At 33.0% G+C, this 15,991-nt stretch overlaps 2 protein-coding genes across 2 annotated transcripts; both read left to right on the plus strand.

Moving 5' to 3' along the window:
- The first annotated feature begins 4,773 nt into the window (after positions 1-4,773).
- Positions 4,774-5,950, plus strand: LOC126714359 (L10-interacting MYB domain-containing protein-like). Its single transcript, XM_050414477.1, has 2 exons — positions 4,774-5,144; positions 5,234-5,950. The coding sequence occupies exons 1-2, from the start codon at positions 4,812-4,814 to the stop codon at positions 5,828-5,830; spliced, it is 930 nt and encodes a 309-aa protein (XP_050270434.1). The 5' UTR covers positions 4,774-4,811; the 3' UTR covers positions 5,831-5,950.
- Positions 5,951-7,797: 1,847 nt separating this feature from the next.
- LOC126714367 (uncharacterized) lies at positions 7,798-9,415 on the plus strand. The gene is made up of 3 exons (XM_050414490.1): positions 7,798-8,538; positions 8,622-8,853; positions 8,932-9,415. The coding sequence occupies exons 1-3, from the start codon at positions 7,996-7,998 to the stop codon at positions 9,033-9,035; spliced, it is 879 nt and encodes a 292-aa protein (XP_050270447.1). The 5' UTR covers positions 7,798-7,995; the 3' UTR covers positions 9,036-9,415.
- Positions 9,416-15,991: the final 6,576 nt, after the last annotated feature.

Below are 15,991 nucleotides of genomic sequence, written 5' to 3' on the forward strand. Positions count from 1 at the left end.
AAAAAAAAAAAGATACTTTCTGTAATTATTATTATTATTTTTTGTGTGGAAAAGAGGAACATTTTGTTGATAGTCAAATTGATAAATTCTTTTTTGGAGGATTAAAATGGTAAGCGATATCAAAAAATATATATGAATTACACCAGTGTAAAAAATATATTGTCATGTAAAAAAAATTATTTTACATATATATATATATATATATATATTTTCTTTAATGAAAAGTATGATTATATAACACCAAATTCGATCCTATATACAATCTAATCTATGCAACCTTTCATCAATCTTGTGTAGAATCCCAATTTTATCAACTTTGGCGGCGAGTGTTATCAAGATTTTTTATCTAACATGATGATGAAATTGCTACTAGTAGGGGTGAAGTTGTTTGATCTCAATTTGTTGATTTCATGACAATTTAATATATAGTCTTCTTCATTTCTTTCTTCTCTAACATTAAGCTAAACTAACAATAAATTAGGATTAATGTTGTTGTAGAAAAACACTTTCGGGGGACTCCAAAGCTACACATCTTTCTTCATTACATGTTGTTGCAATCCTCATGTAGTGTGTGTATAAATATATAAGGGAACATAATCACCTCCATTTCAAGTGAAATGGAGACGGTCAATTTCATAGTTTAAATTTTATTTCTTGGATTTAAATTTTACAGACTAAAACGACATTTAAAATTTATTTAAAATTTTAAATAAAGTGTCATTGTATACGCTTTTAGTTTTTTTGTAAGCATAGCTCACATTATCTATCTGACCTCTAGCCAAGCAACCCACCCAGGCTATAGTTGAATAACTGCAATTTAGAAAGATGTATTTAAATCCACTATCTTTCAATATTCCACACGGTTGTTTCTAGAGTAAGCTGCTTTACAAAATTGTCAGAAATTCATAGGAATGATGGTTCTCAAGTAAGTTGGATAAAAAATTGGAAAATTGCTCTAGTTTATGTACCTCTAGTGTTCTCGGATGCATCTTTTTGCCACTTGAGCTGCCTATTTTCTCAAAGTGGTTCATGATTTGTTGTGCACGGTTCACCAAAAGTTCATCAAGCACGTGGATGCCTTTAATTATAACCTCTCTTTTGTATCATTAATGGTTTTTATTTATTTTAATTATAACCTCTCCCTTTTGTATATATAAACGAGTACCTATAGACATGAATTATGGTTATAGAATGTCCATGTTAAGGGAAAAAATTATGACCCAAGCAGTAGTTTCCTTGTCTGGTATCTGAGTAAGGATGGTTGAATTTCAATGTCATATATCATTCAATGGCCAAGAACAAATAGAGGGAGGGGGGAAAACCCTCTCATATATACTTCATAGTTCAGGGGAGGCATGGCCTATGAGTTCATTTATGCTGAGAGGAGTTATAATCAGGTGGGTTTGTGAGGTGATTTCAAATCAACGGATTTGATTCTTCTCCTCAAACTCAAATCCATGCCATCCAAACAGACAGATCATAAGAGCTTTTACTGACTCCAGAAACTAAATACAGAGTTAGCCGACAAGCCACAACAAACAAGTTAACACCGAATCTTATATAAATGTCATTTCCCATTTTCAATAAATTTTCTTCTTTTCCCCCTTCCATTAAACACAGAAAAGAGAAAGAAGCAAAAATAACTACAAAAGGCAAAAACAAGAATCAAGCAAACATAGCAACTACATACAGGTACGACTCATATATCATAAACCCAGTCTCAACAAAAATCCCAAAAATTCTGAGCATCAAAGCATGTACCCTGGACATTAATAAGTAGAAGCTAAGCGCATGGACAAAATGGATAATGAGGTAAACTATCAGTAGCTTGAGCTGTAGATATCACGGGCGGCCTCGAAGAGCTTCTCACTGAAGTGTGCCTCACGCCGGGAGCATTCAAATTCTGCTTGCTTAAAAGATTTCCACAGCTCCACTAAGTCTGCAACAGTGTCTTCGGGAAGGAAATCAGACTGGACTCCTTGTTCATTGATACGAGCTTCAAATCCTTTAAATATGATTTTTGACTTGTGAGTGGAAGGGCCATCACCATTATCAGCACCTTGTGATTGAGGTTGATGGGTCTTAGTTGTTTTCTTCTTCTTCTTCTTCAGAGTTTTGGCAGGCTGTTTGGTAGCATTAGCATCGGCTACAGCAACAGGAATACGGTTCTTGCTCTCGTTCTTCTTAAGTTCAACTTCTTCCTCTGAATCTGGTGCATAATCAAAAACACGTTTTTTCGTCGATGGGGGAGTTGAGAATTTTTCGCTGGCCATAGAGTTTGATGGAGAGAAAGAAACAAGTGTTTGAGAAGATTCTTAGAGAGAACTGCTGAAGCTGTTTGAGAAGAGATGAGAGGTCATTAATAAATAGAATAAATAAATTTAAAGAAATCTACTGCCTTAGCCCTTAGCCCTTAGCCAGTGATAAGAGTAACAAGTCTAATGATTAAACACAGCTAGCTAGCTCTCTTCTCCCAAAAAAAAAAAAAAAATTACACGAAGCTCAACGTACACTTCCTTTTTACAAATCAGAACTTTCTATGCATGCATGGCCTAAGCTAGTTATATAGGAGTAATGCTTGGTTAGCACTTCAAAAGCTATGACATGGAGAAATATCTTGTCTATCATTTAGATTAGATGTCATCGATTTCCCTAGTAGCTTAAACATATCTTAACTTGGCGTATGAGATAAATAAATTAACAGTGAAAACACCAGAGAGTTAGTAGTTTTTGTCTAACCTCTAAGACTGAAAAGACATTGTGTTTATGCTGATCATGGCGTGGTGACCTTTCTAAGCAAGGAGGTTTTGCTTCAGCTTTTGGTTTAAAGGAGGATTCAGAGGAATTAGGTGACTCTTCATCTTCGTGATAGCTTCTATGATTTGAACTGTCATGGTCAGGATCTTTTTTTTTTCTTTTTTGAGAAACTCATGGTCAGGATCTTGATGATAATGACGATGATGGGTATCATCGCTGGACAAGAAAAATAAAATAAACAGAACAATATATGTAGTCAATGGCCCAAGACCTGCTGTTCCTTTCTCAATAATATAACCTAACCACCACGTAACTTAGTGTAGTAAAATTATCGTATCTATCTATTTTTACTACTCTATGACGAAATACTCCTGATTGACATAACACGATTTCCCTCTTTCACTTCAACTTTTTACTGTAACAACATTACCTTTTCTTTTTTAGTTAAAATGGAGTCTTTTCAAATTAAGGATAACAAAATCTTATAAAGCCTTTTTACATGTAAATAGCACACTTAAAAAAAATACCACATCCTGTTAGTTTTCCTTTCGTGAAAACACTATTTTGGTCACTTTATTTTGGAATCATGGTCAATTTAGAGCCCGTTTGTTTAGGCGTATTGAGAGAGCTAAACGCCCGTTTATCAAATCGCAGAAATCAGCAGATGTTTGGCTGGGCGAAATTTGTGGGATTGCGTTTTTGAATCAGCAGATTTTCGCGTTTCAGGAAAGGCAATTTCCCGTTGCGATTTCGATATCGCGCGATTTGCAAATCGTGATTCCGCCAAAAATTTTTGCTGAAAACCAAAAATAGCCTTCAGTCTTCTCCCTTTACCGTTGCGTCTCCAGTCCTCTCCCTTCACCATATATATCATCAATCCTCTGCCTCAACGCATCAGCTTCACAAGGATTGGTTCTCTCTTCAACGTTTTTGCTCTGCTCTGTGTATTTCGTTCTTCATCGCAATTCCAGCCTTTCCAGGTAACTATTCTCCATTACCCATCTTTGAATTTATGATATAGATTTGGGCTTTTCGCATGTTGGTTTACACTATTTTAACTCAAAATATTAGAATTCAGAGATTTGTTGCTGTTGTTGTTGTTTTCGCTTTACTCCGTTTATCATCGTTCTGATCCACCAATTACAAAATCTCAGTAGATAGGGACAAATTTCTGGTTGATGTTCAAAGGAGATATGGATTCTATCTTCTTAGCATTAGATAATAACAATTACACAGTATAATGAATGTTTGCCTCAGAAGAAAATGTTGGAACACTGCCCTCTGTGGTTTGCTAGTTTTTGAATGTTTGCCTCAGAATAATCTTTTAGAAAAGATAAAATGAACTAAAATTCTTATGCTGTCTTTTGCTCATGGATCTCATAACTCTGCTTGGACACTCAAATTTTAGTGGCTGTAGTGATATATTAGATTCTAATGTGGCATTGCTTACCCTGTCTTGCATTTCAGTTGAATTATTCCTTTTGAGTGATTATTAGGGAAATTCAGTTGGGTTTTGTGCATTGAGTGGCTGTGATAAAAATTGGAGTTTTATGGTTCTGTTGTTAACATAAGTTGAAGTTTTTGGTGTCCTATTGCCATTGTGTGCTCTAAATCTTATGCAATCATCTTCACATGTCTCTTCCCTTGCTAATAGTACTGGAAATAATAATCACATTTTCATATAATCTTAGTCTTGACTCATCGACCAACTTATCAATTTGTCTAATTCAGGAATACAAAACACAGCCAAAGAATTTCTCTCCATTTTCAACTTTGTCACCATTCTCTGTTGATCAAAGCTTTTGAACTTATATATTTTATCACACAGACCATTTGTACTAACCATATTTTATCAAACAGAAACAGTTATTGTAAATAGATCATTTGTATTAAACCTCTTTTCTATGTTTATAACTGATAAGGTATCAAGATTGTGCTAGTCTTTCTTAAAGAACATCTATTTTGTGGAACACAATATTGTCCTTAAAACTTGAGGTGAAACTGTTTGATTCTTTGGCTGAACATTAATATTAACAAACTTATGTTTTTTTTAGATGGGTAAGCCATCCCAAAATAGCTCAAATGTTAGAGCTCAATGGCCATCAAGAGTAACAACTATCTTTTGCGAAGCTTGTGTGGATGAGGTATTTAAGGGTAATCGACCTAATACCCACTTTAGTAAAAAGGGTTGGACAAATATTATAGCAACTTTTGAAAAGAAAACTGGAAAGGAATATCCTAGGTCGAAGTATAAGCATAAATGGGATAGTTTGAAGAAAGATTGGGTACTTTGGAATAAGTTGAAGGGAAGTGAAACTGGATTGGGATGGGATGCAGCCAAAGGAACAATAGCTGCAACTGATGAGTGGTGGGAGAGGAAACTAATGGTATGTTTTGTATAACCCATTGTACATATTTTGTATTAGTAGATAAACCATACTATTTGAGTTATTAATGAAAATATTCCAAATTGTAGGAGGTTCCTGAAGCTGCAAAATTTCGAGAGAAAGGTTTGGAGAATATTGACTTATTAGACATTATGTTTAAGGACATTGCGGCCACAGGAGATTTAGCATGGGCCCCCACTTCAAGTGTGTTACCTGATGATCTTGAGACACCTAAGGAGGGGTTAGGTGATACTTCTGCTGACTCATCTTCTCCAAATGGTGATGATGACATTCATGAAGATGAGACTCCTAACCCCACACAACCACCTAACCCAACACAAAAAAAAGGAAAGAAGCGAGTTTTACCATCATCCACACAGAGCAAAGGGAAGAAAGGAGGAACGGCATTACAGTTGACACAACAACTTAGTCGTATCTGTGATGTTGTGGAGTTAAGGAACTCAGCTTTTTCAGTGGAGCCAAGTAGTACTATTCGTAATGTCATGGAACGCGTGTGCACCTTAGATGGCATTGAGAAGGGTTCTGAACTCTACCTTATGGCAGCACGTATTTTTCAGAAACGAGAGAAGAGAGAGATGTTTGTCGTGATGGAAGAACCATATTTACAACTTCAGTTTCTGCAAGAGGAGGCAAGATTGTTAGGAGGGCACTACTTTGGCACTTAGGGCGTTTTATGTTTTATCCTTTGAATAATGTTTTATGGAAGAGAGAGATGTTTTTCATGGTTTGTTGTTTTATCCTTCGAATAATGTGGTTGTTAGGGCGTTTTAACTTGTTGGGCTGTTAGGGTGTTTGAATCACAAAGATAGAGTATTACATGGAGGGTAATTTTTATATGGTGCTTTTGTAGTGAATCTTATGGAAGTTTCTGAATTTGATTAGAGGTCCTCAGTTTATCTAATATCTTTGATTGTTTAATGCATGCACACATATATATATATATATATATTTATTTATATAGTTTACCACTTACTAAGAGTAAATATATAGAAGATTGTGAGGATCAAGCCATAATACAGTCACTGTTCACAGCACCAATGCAGTCCTGGGAAGATTAAACATATGGTCATTCTATCGTGCTCAGCTATTTATATGCCTAAATAATTCTCTTAAATAGTGGTGGAATTAGATGTTTAATCTTAACTCTCATGTTAGTTGCCATAAAGGGCAAAACAAATTTAAACAAGACTCATGTTAGCCTCTGTTATTGAGCTTCCAAATTACCTACTGCATAGTTAACCGTGGGGGCAAGTATGATTTCCTTGTGTTCTCAACAGCTCAGTAGGATGCAGAAGTATACAGCCCCTACATATCAAATCAAATCACCTGGTTTCTCGATATATACAGCAAGCCAATTTGAGTGTTTGACTATGTTGACTCATATTAGCCTGTACTTGGTAGCTAGGGTGTGTATTTTAAATTTTTAACATGGTTCTTATCCTTATAACTAGTATGAGGAAAGGTGTAACAATGAAAGTGCATATATTCTTCTTTTCAACAGCTGAGAAGGAAGCAAGAAATTGAGTTTCAGATTAATTATTGTATTCCTTACTCTAGAATATGTGTTATGCCTTATGCTTTATGTAATGACTTTTAAAATCTCCTTTAACGTGGAGTTTTAATGTGCTTTGTAACTTGTATTAAATTGATTGTGAGATTCTTGACAGTGATGACAGCTCTGGTTGGAATATTTCTTGTATTAATTTGTCAACCACTATTACACTTGGAATTATGAATTTGAATTTGTATTCATTTTCTGCTTCTGCAGAAAGTGAGCATAATTGCTGCAACAATTACTAGCTCTGCTGAGAGAAGAACATTGTTTGCCCAGATAAATAGTTTCATTGCTGCTGTTTTGTCTTCAATAATGAAACTAGTAGGCCTTTTGAGTAACATTATAAAATACAACTCATTTAAGGCCTGAAAAAAGGACATGTATTGGGTTGGCAGCTGATGGATATATATCATGGAATCTATGTTTATATGCTGAAAATCTCTTAAATGGAATTTCTCTCTTTCTCCACCCCTCCTCCCTTTTTTATAGAGTTAACAAAGAAACAAATGTAGAAAAGAAGAATCTAAGGAGTATGCAGGTTGTATACCCATATTTTTTTTAGAATTACATAAGCATAGCATTTTGTCCTCCACTCCTATTTGGAGCTGGAATGAATACAGACTTTGGGAAAAAAATGAGCAAAATTTGTAGCTCCTAATCATGAGTACATCTCACAAACATAGGGATCCACTAGATTCCTCCATTTCTTAGTGGCGGAACCCACTTTAGACACATGAACCTGATTCTTTGGTCTAACATGGGAGGTACTGACATGATGGTTATTGCTATATGGGAGGTACTAACATGGGAGGTACTGACATGATTGTTAGACACATTTCTTTGATGCTTTGGTACAACTTTAGAGGTTCTGACGGTACCATTATTGCCAATATGTAGTCTTAAGGAATTTGGCCTATAAGAAACAAAGTTTATAATACTTTTGTATAAGGTAGTATTATTAGGAGGCTCTGACAATAGTATTATTGCCAAGTATTATTGCCATTTTGTATAAGGTGCTCCTAAAGTACTTTTTACCTAAGAACACATCCACTGTACGGTGCTCTTAAGATAAGTTGTCTTTAAGTTATACGTAGGGGGTTTTTGTCATAGACTAACTATGGGGGGTCATGACTATTAGGTAGGTACTTTTGTGGGCTTTTGTTGTATGATAGATACTTATTTTGATTTATCCAGTTACGTAATTTTAAATGTTTGCTCATTTTCTTTATTGTGATTTATCTAATTTGTTGCTATAATATTTTAGGTGACATTCCTATGGATTACAATGATCATATTGATAATAGTGATGAAGATAATTCTTATGATGTTGAAAGCGATGAATATGATGATGAGGAATTATATGATCTTGCTGTTGCTAGATGTCATGTTGCAGTGACATATTATATAAAATATATTGATAAACAATCTTGTAGAGATTCTGAACAAACTGGCTATATGTGGTTGATGGATTGTTTGACGGGTAATGAAACGAAATGTTACGAAATGTTTAGAATGAAGCCACATGTTTTCCTTCAATTGTGTAATGTTTTACAACATACATATGGACTTCAGCACACCAGGCATATTAGGCTTGAAGAGTCAGTAGGTATATGTTTAATGATACTTGGACAAGGAACTTGTTATAGGATGGTTCAAGAAAGATTCCAACATTCTGGTGAGACTATACATAGACATTTTCATAGAGTTCTGAAACGCCTTAACATAATGTCAATGGATATCTTCAAGCCTTCTGATCCTACATTTAGTGTAGTTCCAAGACATATACAAAAGAATCCATTGTACATGCCACACTTTCAGGTATTCAATTCATACATTCTAATTTGTTTATAATATTTGTTAGGATTATTTCCTAAGTAACTAAAATTTATATTCTATTTTAGGACTGCATTGGTGCCATTGACGGTACACATATCCAAGTTGTTGTTGGAGATGACAAGAAAGCTGCATATTATAATAGAAAGGGCGTGACATCTTTTAATGTGATGGCAGCATGCGATTTTGATTTACTTTTCACATTTGTTATGGCTGGATGGGAGGGTGCAGCACATGATACACGTATTTTCTTAGATGCTACCCGTCGACAATCTGTCAACTTTCCAAAACCACCACCAGGTATATAAATTTTTGTGTATTAAATATGTATGAAGGATATTATTTATGTACATCTTACATTTTTTTTTCTTTTACTAGGAAAATATTATTTAGTTGATGCTGGATACCCCTTAAGGAAAGGATACTTGCCACCTTATAAGGGACAGAGGTATCATCTTTCAGATTTTCGACGAGCTGGTTGAGGGAATCACATAGAAGAGAGGTTTAATTATGTTCACTCATCACTTAGAAGTGCAATTGAGCGAACATTTGGAGTGTGGAAGAATAAATGGAAAATTTTGAAGCAAATGCCACCTTATGACATTAAGCACCAAAGAAACATTATAGTTGCTACTTGTGTTTTGCATAATTTTATCAGAAAACATGATAGGGAAGATGAGGGATTCAATTGGGATGAACATGACTTGGACAGACCAAGAAGCAATAGTAGTGGAGAAGGTAGTAGCAGACAAGCAAACGTTGAAAATATACAAGATGAGGAGATGAAATTTGTTCGTGACAAAATAGCTCGATCCATTTGTGGGTTGTAAACAATATTTTTATTATTTCTGTTTTGGTGTTCTGGTTTTCGATTTTTCAAATAAGAACCTTTTTATTATTATAATGGATTGTCTAGTATTGATATTGTTGGCAATTAACATTTTAATATAATTATTTTCCTAATCATTTTAATATCTTTTTCTTGATGAGTTATTTTTATTATTTTAAATTTTATAAACTTCTCTCCATGAATTTCAATAATGAAAACATTATTATTATTGTTATTATTAATGTAATTGTTAAGCTTAATTACATATTTTCAATAATAAAAAAATGCTGATCATAGGAAAAATGACAATATAACCTTCAAAAAATAGTTAAGTCCTTTTTTGGAATTTACACTCAAAACAGCTATTTTTAAAACAGCTTATCCAAACGCTTAAATATGATTTTAAAAAAAGAAAACGCATATTTTCACATTTTTACCAAACACTTATCAGTGGTTTTTAAAATGGAGTTTTCAAAACGCACGTTTTAAAAACGCTAGTTTTAAAAACACACATTTTAAAACAGCTTATCCAAACAGGCCCTTAGTTCATATTATTTTTAACTTACAAGTTGAAAATAAATTGACAGCAATATGAAAATTACAGGGATCAAATTGATTGACTGTTACTAAAATGTAGGGACCAAATTGACTATGACCCAAAAGTATAAGGACTAAAATGGTGTTTTCACCTTTTCATTTTTTTCCATTTTTTTTTTAATTTTAAAATACAGACAGTTTCAAAGATAATATTCAAATCCTAAATTTAAGGTCTTTTTAATTTAACAATTTTTAAAATTATAACTTTTGATTTAGCCTCAAGTTCCATTTAAAAAATAAAAATAAAATTAAAGATATTATTTCTTTTTCTAAAAAATTCTTTCTTTTTTTCTAAAAATTATCACATATTCTATTTAGATATATCTCACACACGTTTGATACTTTTTTTTTCCCTAAAAATTAGAATATACTATATTTATCTCTACGAATACACATCTCCTGATCCCCTAAAATCAGGAAAATACTATGTATCCTTATTATTAGGGACATACCATGTATCTTTATCTTTTATGAATGCAAGTCAGTTGCTAAAAGATAACATAAATAGAAGCTCTCCCCCTCTCTCCCTTGAAGCAATTTAATGTAAAAATAAAAAATAAAAAATAGAATAAATAAATAAATAAATAAATTTAAGTTCCTTTCTTTCTCTAAGGCAGAAGCATTCCTTTAACTCATTTCTATGATAATTATCTTAGTACGCTTTTTTTTAGAATCTTATTCTTGCTCATATGTATGAGTGTCTTTATTCTACATAGAATTTATAATTCTGAATTTTTTTTTTTTTTTTTTTTTTTTTATGGTTGATTATGATTTGGTCTAGATAACATACAAGAAAAAGTAGTAACCATTAGAATTGACCCTACCAAAAGTTAGGGATGAACATTGAGATCACAAAAATTAACTATGCTAATATAATAAATGGATTATGTAATGTCACATACAAGGTGCACTCTTAATATGCATGTGCTTTAGTGTGTGTGATTTCATTTCGTTAAAAGATTCTAAGTTTGAACCCTATTCTCACCACACAAAAAAAAAAAAAAAAAAAACCCAAGAAATGTCGCAAGTAAATTGCCCAAAACAAAATTGTAGCATGGTGTTCATCCCTTTCATATAGGCAATTCTCATGTTAATTTTATGCCAGTAAAATAAATGTTTAATTGCAGTAATTCAATTAAGTGTTTTGTGTTTTTCAAGATACGATGAAATAGGTTCAAGAATATTGTATGCTGAATTAATCCCTTACTCAGTTACTCTTTTTGTTTTGTTTTGTTTGTTTTTTTTTTTTTTTTTTTTTTTAATTTTAATTAAAAGTTATTATTTGTTGTATTTATCCATTCTATGTATAAGGCACGTGGGTAAATAAGTTTTTTCTTCGGCGTTCTGTTTCGTAAGGGTGTAATTGTGAACTATAGAATCTCCACTTTTTTTTCTTTTTTTTGGTGTGTGTGTAATTTTTTACTCTTTAATGAGAATTGATTTGCCCATCATAGTGGCATGCCCTAACGTTAAAGGGAATGGAAATAAGAGAGCCAAAGAAGAATGAGATTTCAGTGGAAAACAAGGTTATCAAGCTTATTTTCATCGATATGTATATATGTGTATATATATATATATATATATATATATCTCCGTAAAGGAGTTTGAAAGGCTGCTACATTGCCGTTCACCCTTGATTTTCTCATTCATATATTCTATAGAATTGTCAGTAGATGTAGAAGTGAAGCAATTTGGTGCACTGGCCATGTTATATACCGTCTCTCACATAATAGTGAATCTTTACATATGGGTCTCTCACACATGACACATGGAAACCAAACCAAATCTATATAAGAGATCCCATAATAAAAAAATAAAAAATAAAAATCTATATAAGAGGAATGTGTAATAATTTTCCATGGAAAAGTTTCCCCACAATGAGAGTAATAATTTTCACATTTACAAGTTGAATTTGAAAATATTTCAAGTTTCTATCATGTGGCTAAAACACATTGAACAGCTTTAAAGCACAGCAGACAGCTTTAAAGTACAACAGACAGCTTTAAAACACATTGAACAGCTTTAATGCACAACAGAAAGTTTTATTGCACAATAGAAAGTTTTGCTACATAGCAAAAAAGTCAGTCCTGCGGTAGAAACTGGAGAAAAATTCCTTTTGCGGTAGAAACTGGAGAAAAGTTCCTTTTGCAGCAGAAACTGGAGAAAAGTTACTTCTGCGGCAAAAACAGAGGATAAGCATCACGTTCTGCCCACCGTAAGCGTGCTTCTGACAGACGAGACATAGTTTGCGCACAAGCCGGACCAAATTGAGTTGCAGTTGGACCGGTCTCAACTCCCTTACTCAAAATACTCGGACCCAATACTGCAGGAGGCAGCTCAGCCCACTTTAACCACAAAAAGGCCCACCACAACCACATCAACAGTTTGTAAAAATGTTGTAAAATAGTTTGTATCTCTAACATTAGTACATTACTCTTAATTTATTGCTAACCTCATCAATCACACAATAATGGAAATTTTAAATTTTATAGCAAAACTAAAATTGATTGTTGATGAAAATGTTGCTAAAAAGGAGGGATGATCATGTACTTCGAAAGTACTTAATAGTAATTGTTTGGATGAATTTATTTTTATTAGTTTTATAAAACTATAATTATACTTTTTTGGAAAATAAAATTAAAAACTTTAAAAGTGGTATGTATCATGTAAATCAACTTTAGAAGGGATAGGGTACAATTTTACCGTAAAATATGTAGAAATTCATAAATGCAAAATAAATAAATAAATAAAAATGACATCAATTTTACTGTAACGATTGTTTATAGGGTACAATTTTATAGTATATGATTTCTTGGTTTTATAGATTATAGTTGATTTTATATCATACTTATTTTTTATTATTATATTATACTAAACTAGTCGCTAACCCGTGCAATGCACGGGAAAGTTCTTAGAAATGCTAAATATTTTTTTTTAATCAAATTAAATGCATTTTTTGTCGAGAAATTTAGTCAACTTAAATGAACCTTTTCGCTTTGGATTTTATGGAATAACTCACACAAAAAGGAATATACAAATTTCATTAGGATTTGAGTTGGTCAACCAAGGTAGATGTGTGTGTGTGTCTATATATATATATATATATATATAGTGACCTTGTCAAATATTTCTTAATCTGCCAACAAAGCAAATTGTTGCTCTTTGAAGCAATTTACAATGTTCTACAATGTTCATTCTAGGCAGAAGCTTACATACTTTTTGTTGTTGTGATTTACAATTTGAGTAGATGAAAAATAATATGATGTTCTATCACTGGTTATTACCTTCACAACAAAAAGGGTAAATTTTCAAATCAAAAGATTACATATCACATTTAAAAGAAACACTAACAGAAAGTAAAATATATGACATGCACTAATAACAAATGATCATAATATTCAAAGAGTTTTGTAAATCAACAACAAAATCTTATTAAATTGCTGGGGGCAGCTTCACTAACTATATTTTATCAATAAAAATAATTTTCTTCATAAGACTTGTTTAAGTTATCATATTAAATATGAGAAAACAGTTGCAAGCATATTGTTGTTGACTCTACACTGTATTACAAAGAGTCTCTCTTGGATTGCTTCATTCTTCTCTGTGCTCTACAACTAAAGCTCCCCCATCATAAGCTTCCTACCTTGCAAAACTGTGCAGACAAAAGCAGAATCCCAGAATTTTAATTTCCTACTTTTGCAGCCCTCAACAAAAGTTAAGATTCATGATTTTATCAATATCTTGCATGCCTTTATTATTAAAATTCTCAATATATACACCATTAGCATAGATACAAATTGATTCAAAAGCAGCCTTATTTTAAAAACACCATAATACAGAAATACCACCAACAAATAATCATAATATTTGAAGAGAGATGAATGAAGCAAAATAAAAATAATTAAAATTCACAAAATGAAGAACCAAATATCAAGAACATAGAGGGAGATTGTTGGAAGCAGAATTAACAAACCTAAGTTAAGATTTTAGACTCGATTGGAAAGGAAGTAACTCTAAAAGTTTTAGCTCACCAAGCTTTCTTGCATTGTTTTATACCTCTTGGAGCAAGGATATCAAGGGAGTTACAAGATGAGGGAATAACAGACCAAACAAATTGGCACGTATATCAACCATCAATAACACACCCAAAATTATAAAAATCTAAATAGATTAAAATGTTAGATTGAGAAAGAACTTAACTGTTTATTTATAACTGCCAAAAATGTTTAAAGATTTCCAAAACTACTAAAGTTTGTCAGGGTTAACAAATTTTATACACCTATGGGAATCTAATTCTTTTCAATCCAGTCAAAGAATTAGATGAACAACCAAAAAGAATAGAAAGATATAATACCTGTTTTCAAAGTTTTCAAGGTCTTTAACTAATTCCTCATAAATTTACGTAAACATTCAAAAATTTGGGAATTTAGATTCAAATTCTGTAATAAGAACAAAACAATCGGGTATATTATCTTAAAGGTGTTGTCTAACACAGAAAAGATTGGGTTGCCAAGTTGTTTGGTTTTTCCTTTACCGATGATGTATGGTAGCTGTTTTTCCTTTCTTTCCCACTAACAAAAGTAGTATTGTTTATGAGAAAAGTTTGAGTTGAAGCCAAGAGAAGAATTTTTATAGATACAAAATATTCAAGGGCAAGTTGTATGATTGAAAACAAATATTTTACCTTCCAACCATTTAAAAGAAATATTTTACCTTCTCACAATGAATTATTGGAAAAACAACTAAAAACAATTATAATGAGTATAACAATCACAATAAAAAATATGTTCCAACCGTTTAAAAGAAATATTTCTTCTTGTGAGTGGCCGAATGGTACACCATGCCTTGCTCCAAGGGCTTATAAGGCATGCATGGGGCGCTTCTCTAACCGATATGGGACTGCACTCAAAAGTCTTCCCACACTCAGGGATGAGGACAAATCCGTGCGGGCTTGGCTCCCCAAAGCGGACAATGAGCTGAGTGTGCGTAGGAAAATCCCCCACATTTAAAAGCGCTTTTAAATGTGGGGGATTTTCCCGCGCACACTCAGCTCATTGTCTGCTTTGGGGAGCCAAGCCCGCACGGATTTGTCCTCGTCCCCGAGTGTGGGAAGACTTTTAAGTGCAGTCCCACATCGGTGTGAGAGACCGCGCCCCCGGCCCATTTTATGGGATGTTGGGCCAAACCCACGTGAATGGGTGGAGTCGTGTTATTGCCTCTCAAAATGAAGGTTCGACTAGATATATTTTTCCCTTTAGATTAAGGGTTTTACAATGGAGTCGCCACTTATTTAATTATTAGAAAAATAAGAAAACCATTAATGAAAATTCCTCATTTTATTAATTTGAAATTGAATTTACATTGATCATAGGAAAATTACATGGCTTTGGTCCTAGATACAATCTAAGATAAAGTACATGGTTTTGTTTCCTAGTTACAATCTAAAAATCAAAAATTACATGGATAAGCATTTGATCTACTAACCCTTGATCTAAGCTCGGAGGCTATGTTACAAGGTGGGAAGGTGTTAGGCACCCACCTTGCCCGGTGAAACCGGTCTTCTAGACTATGGTGGCCAACATTCATATCACATCATCCAATATGTCAATCAATTTGTATGTTGAATTTAATGTGTGTGCATGTGATAAACCCTAATTCAATTTATTAAGCATGGCATTTGGATTGAAAAATAAACTCTAGTGAATGTGTGTGGATAGTGATAACCTAGATTCAAGGATTTGAAAGAATTACTAAACAAACATGTTTTTCATATTTTTGATGTGAATTTAAGATTAAATCTAGTGATATGCATGAACATATGATGAACAACTAAGAACATGTGAAGAACACATAAGAACATTCAAACATATTCAAGGGAATTATCATGCTTTAATCTTAAATTCTCATCATGGCAATATAAACAAACAGTTAGGGAAGTGGATTATACTTTCATGCAAGATCCATATAATGGAGGAGAGGATTCTTGATGGAGGTCCTAAGGGTGGAGGAAAA

Source organism: Quercus robur, chromosome 1, assembly GCF_932294415.1.
Source record: "Quercus robur chromosome 1, dhQueRobu3.1, whole genome shotgun sequence".
In the NCBI taxonomy this organism is placed as follows: domain Eukaryota; kingdom Viridiplantae; phylum Streptophyta; class Magnoliopsida; order Fagales; family Fagaceae; genus Quercus; species Quercus robur.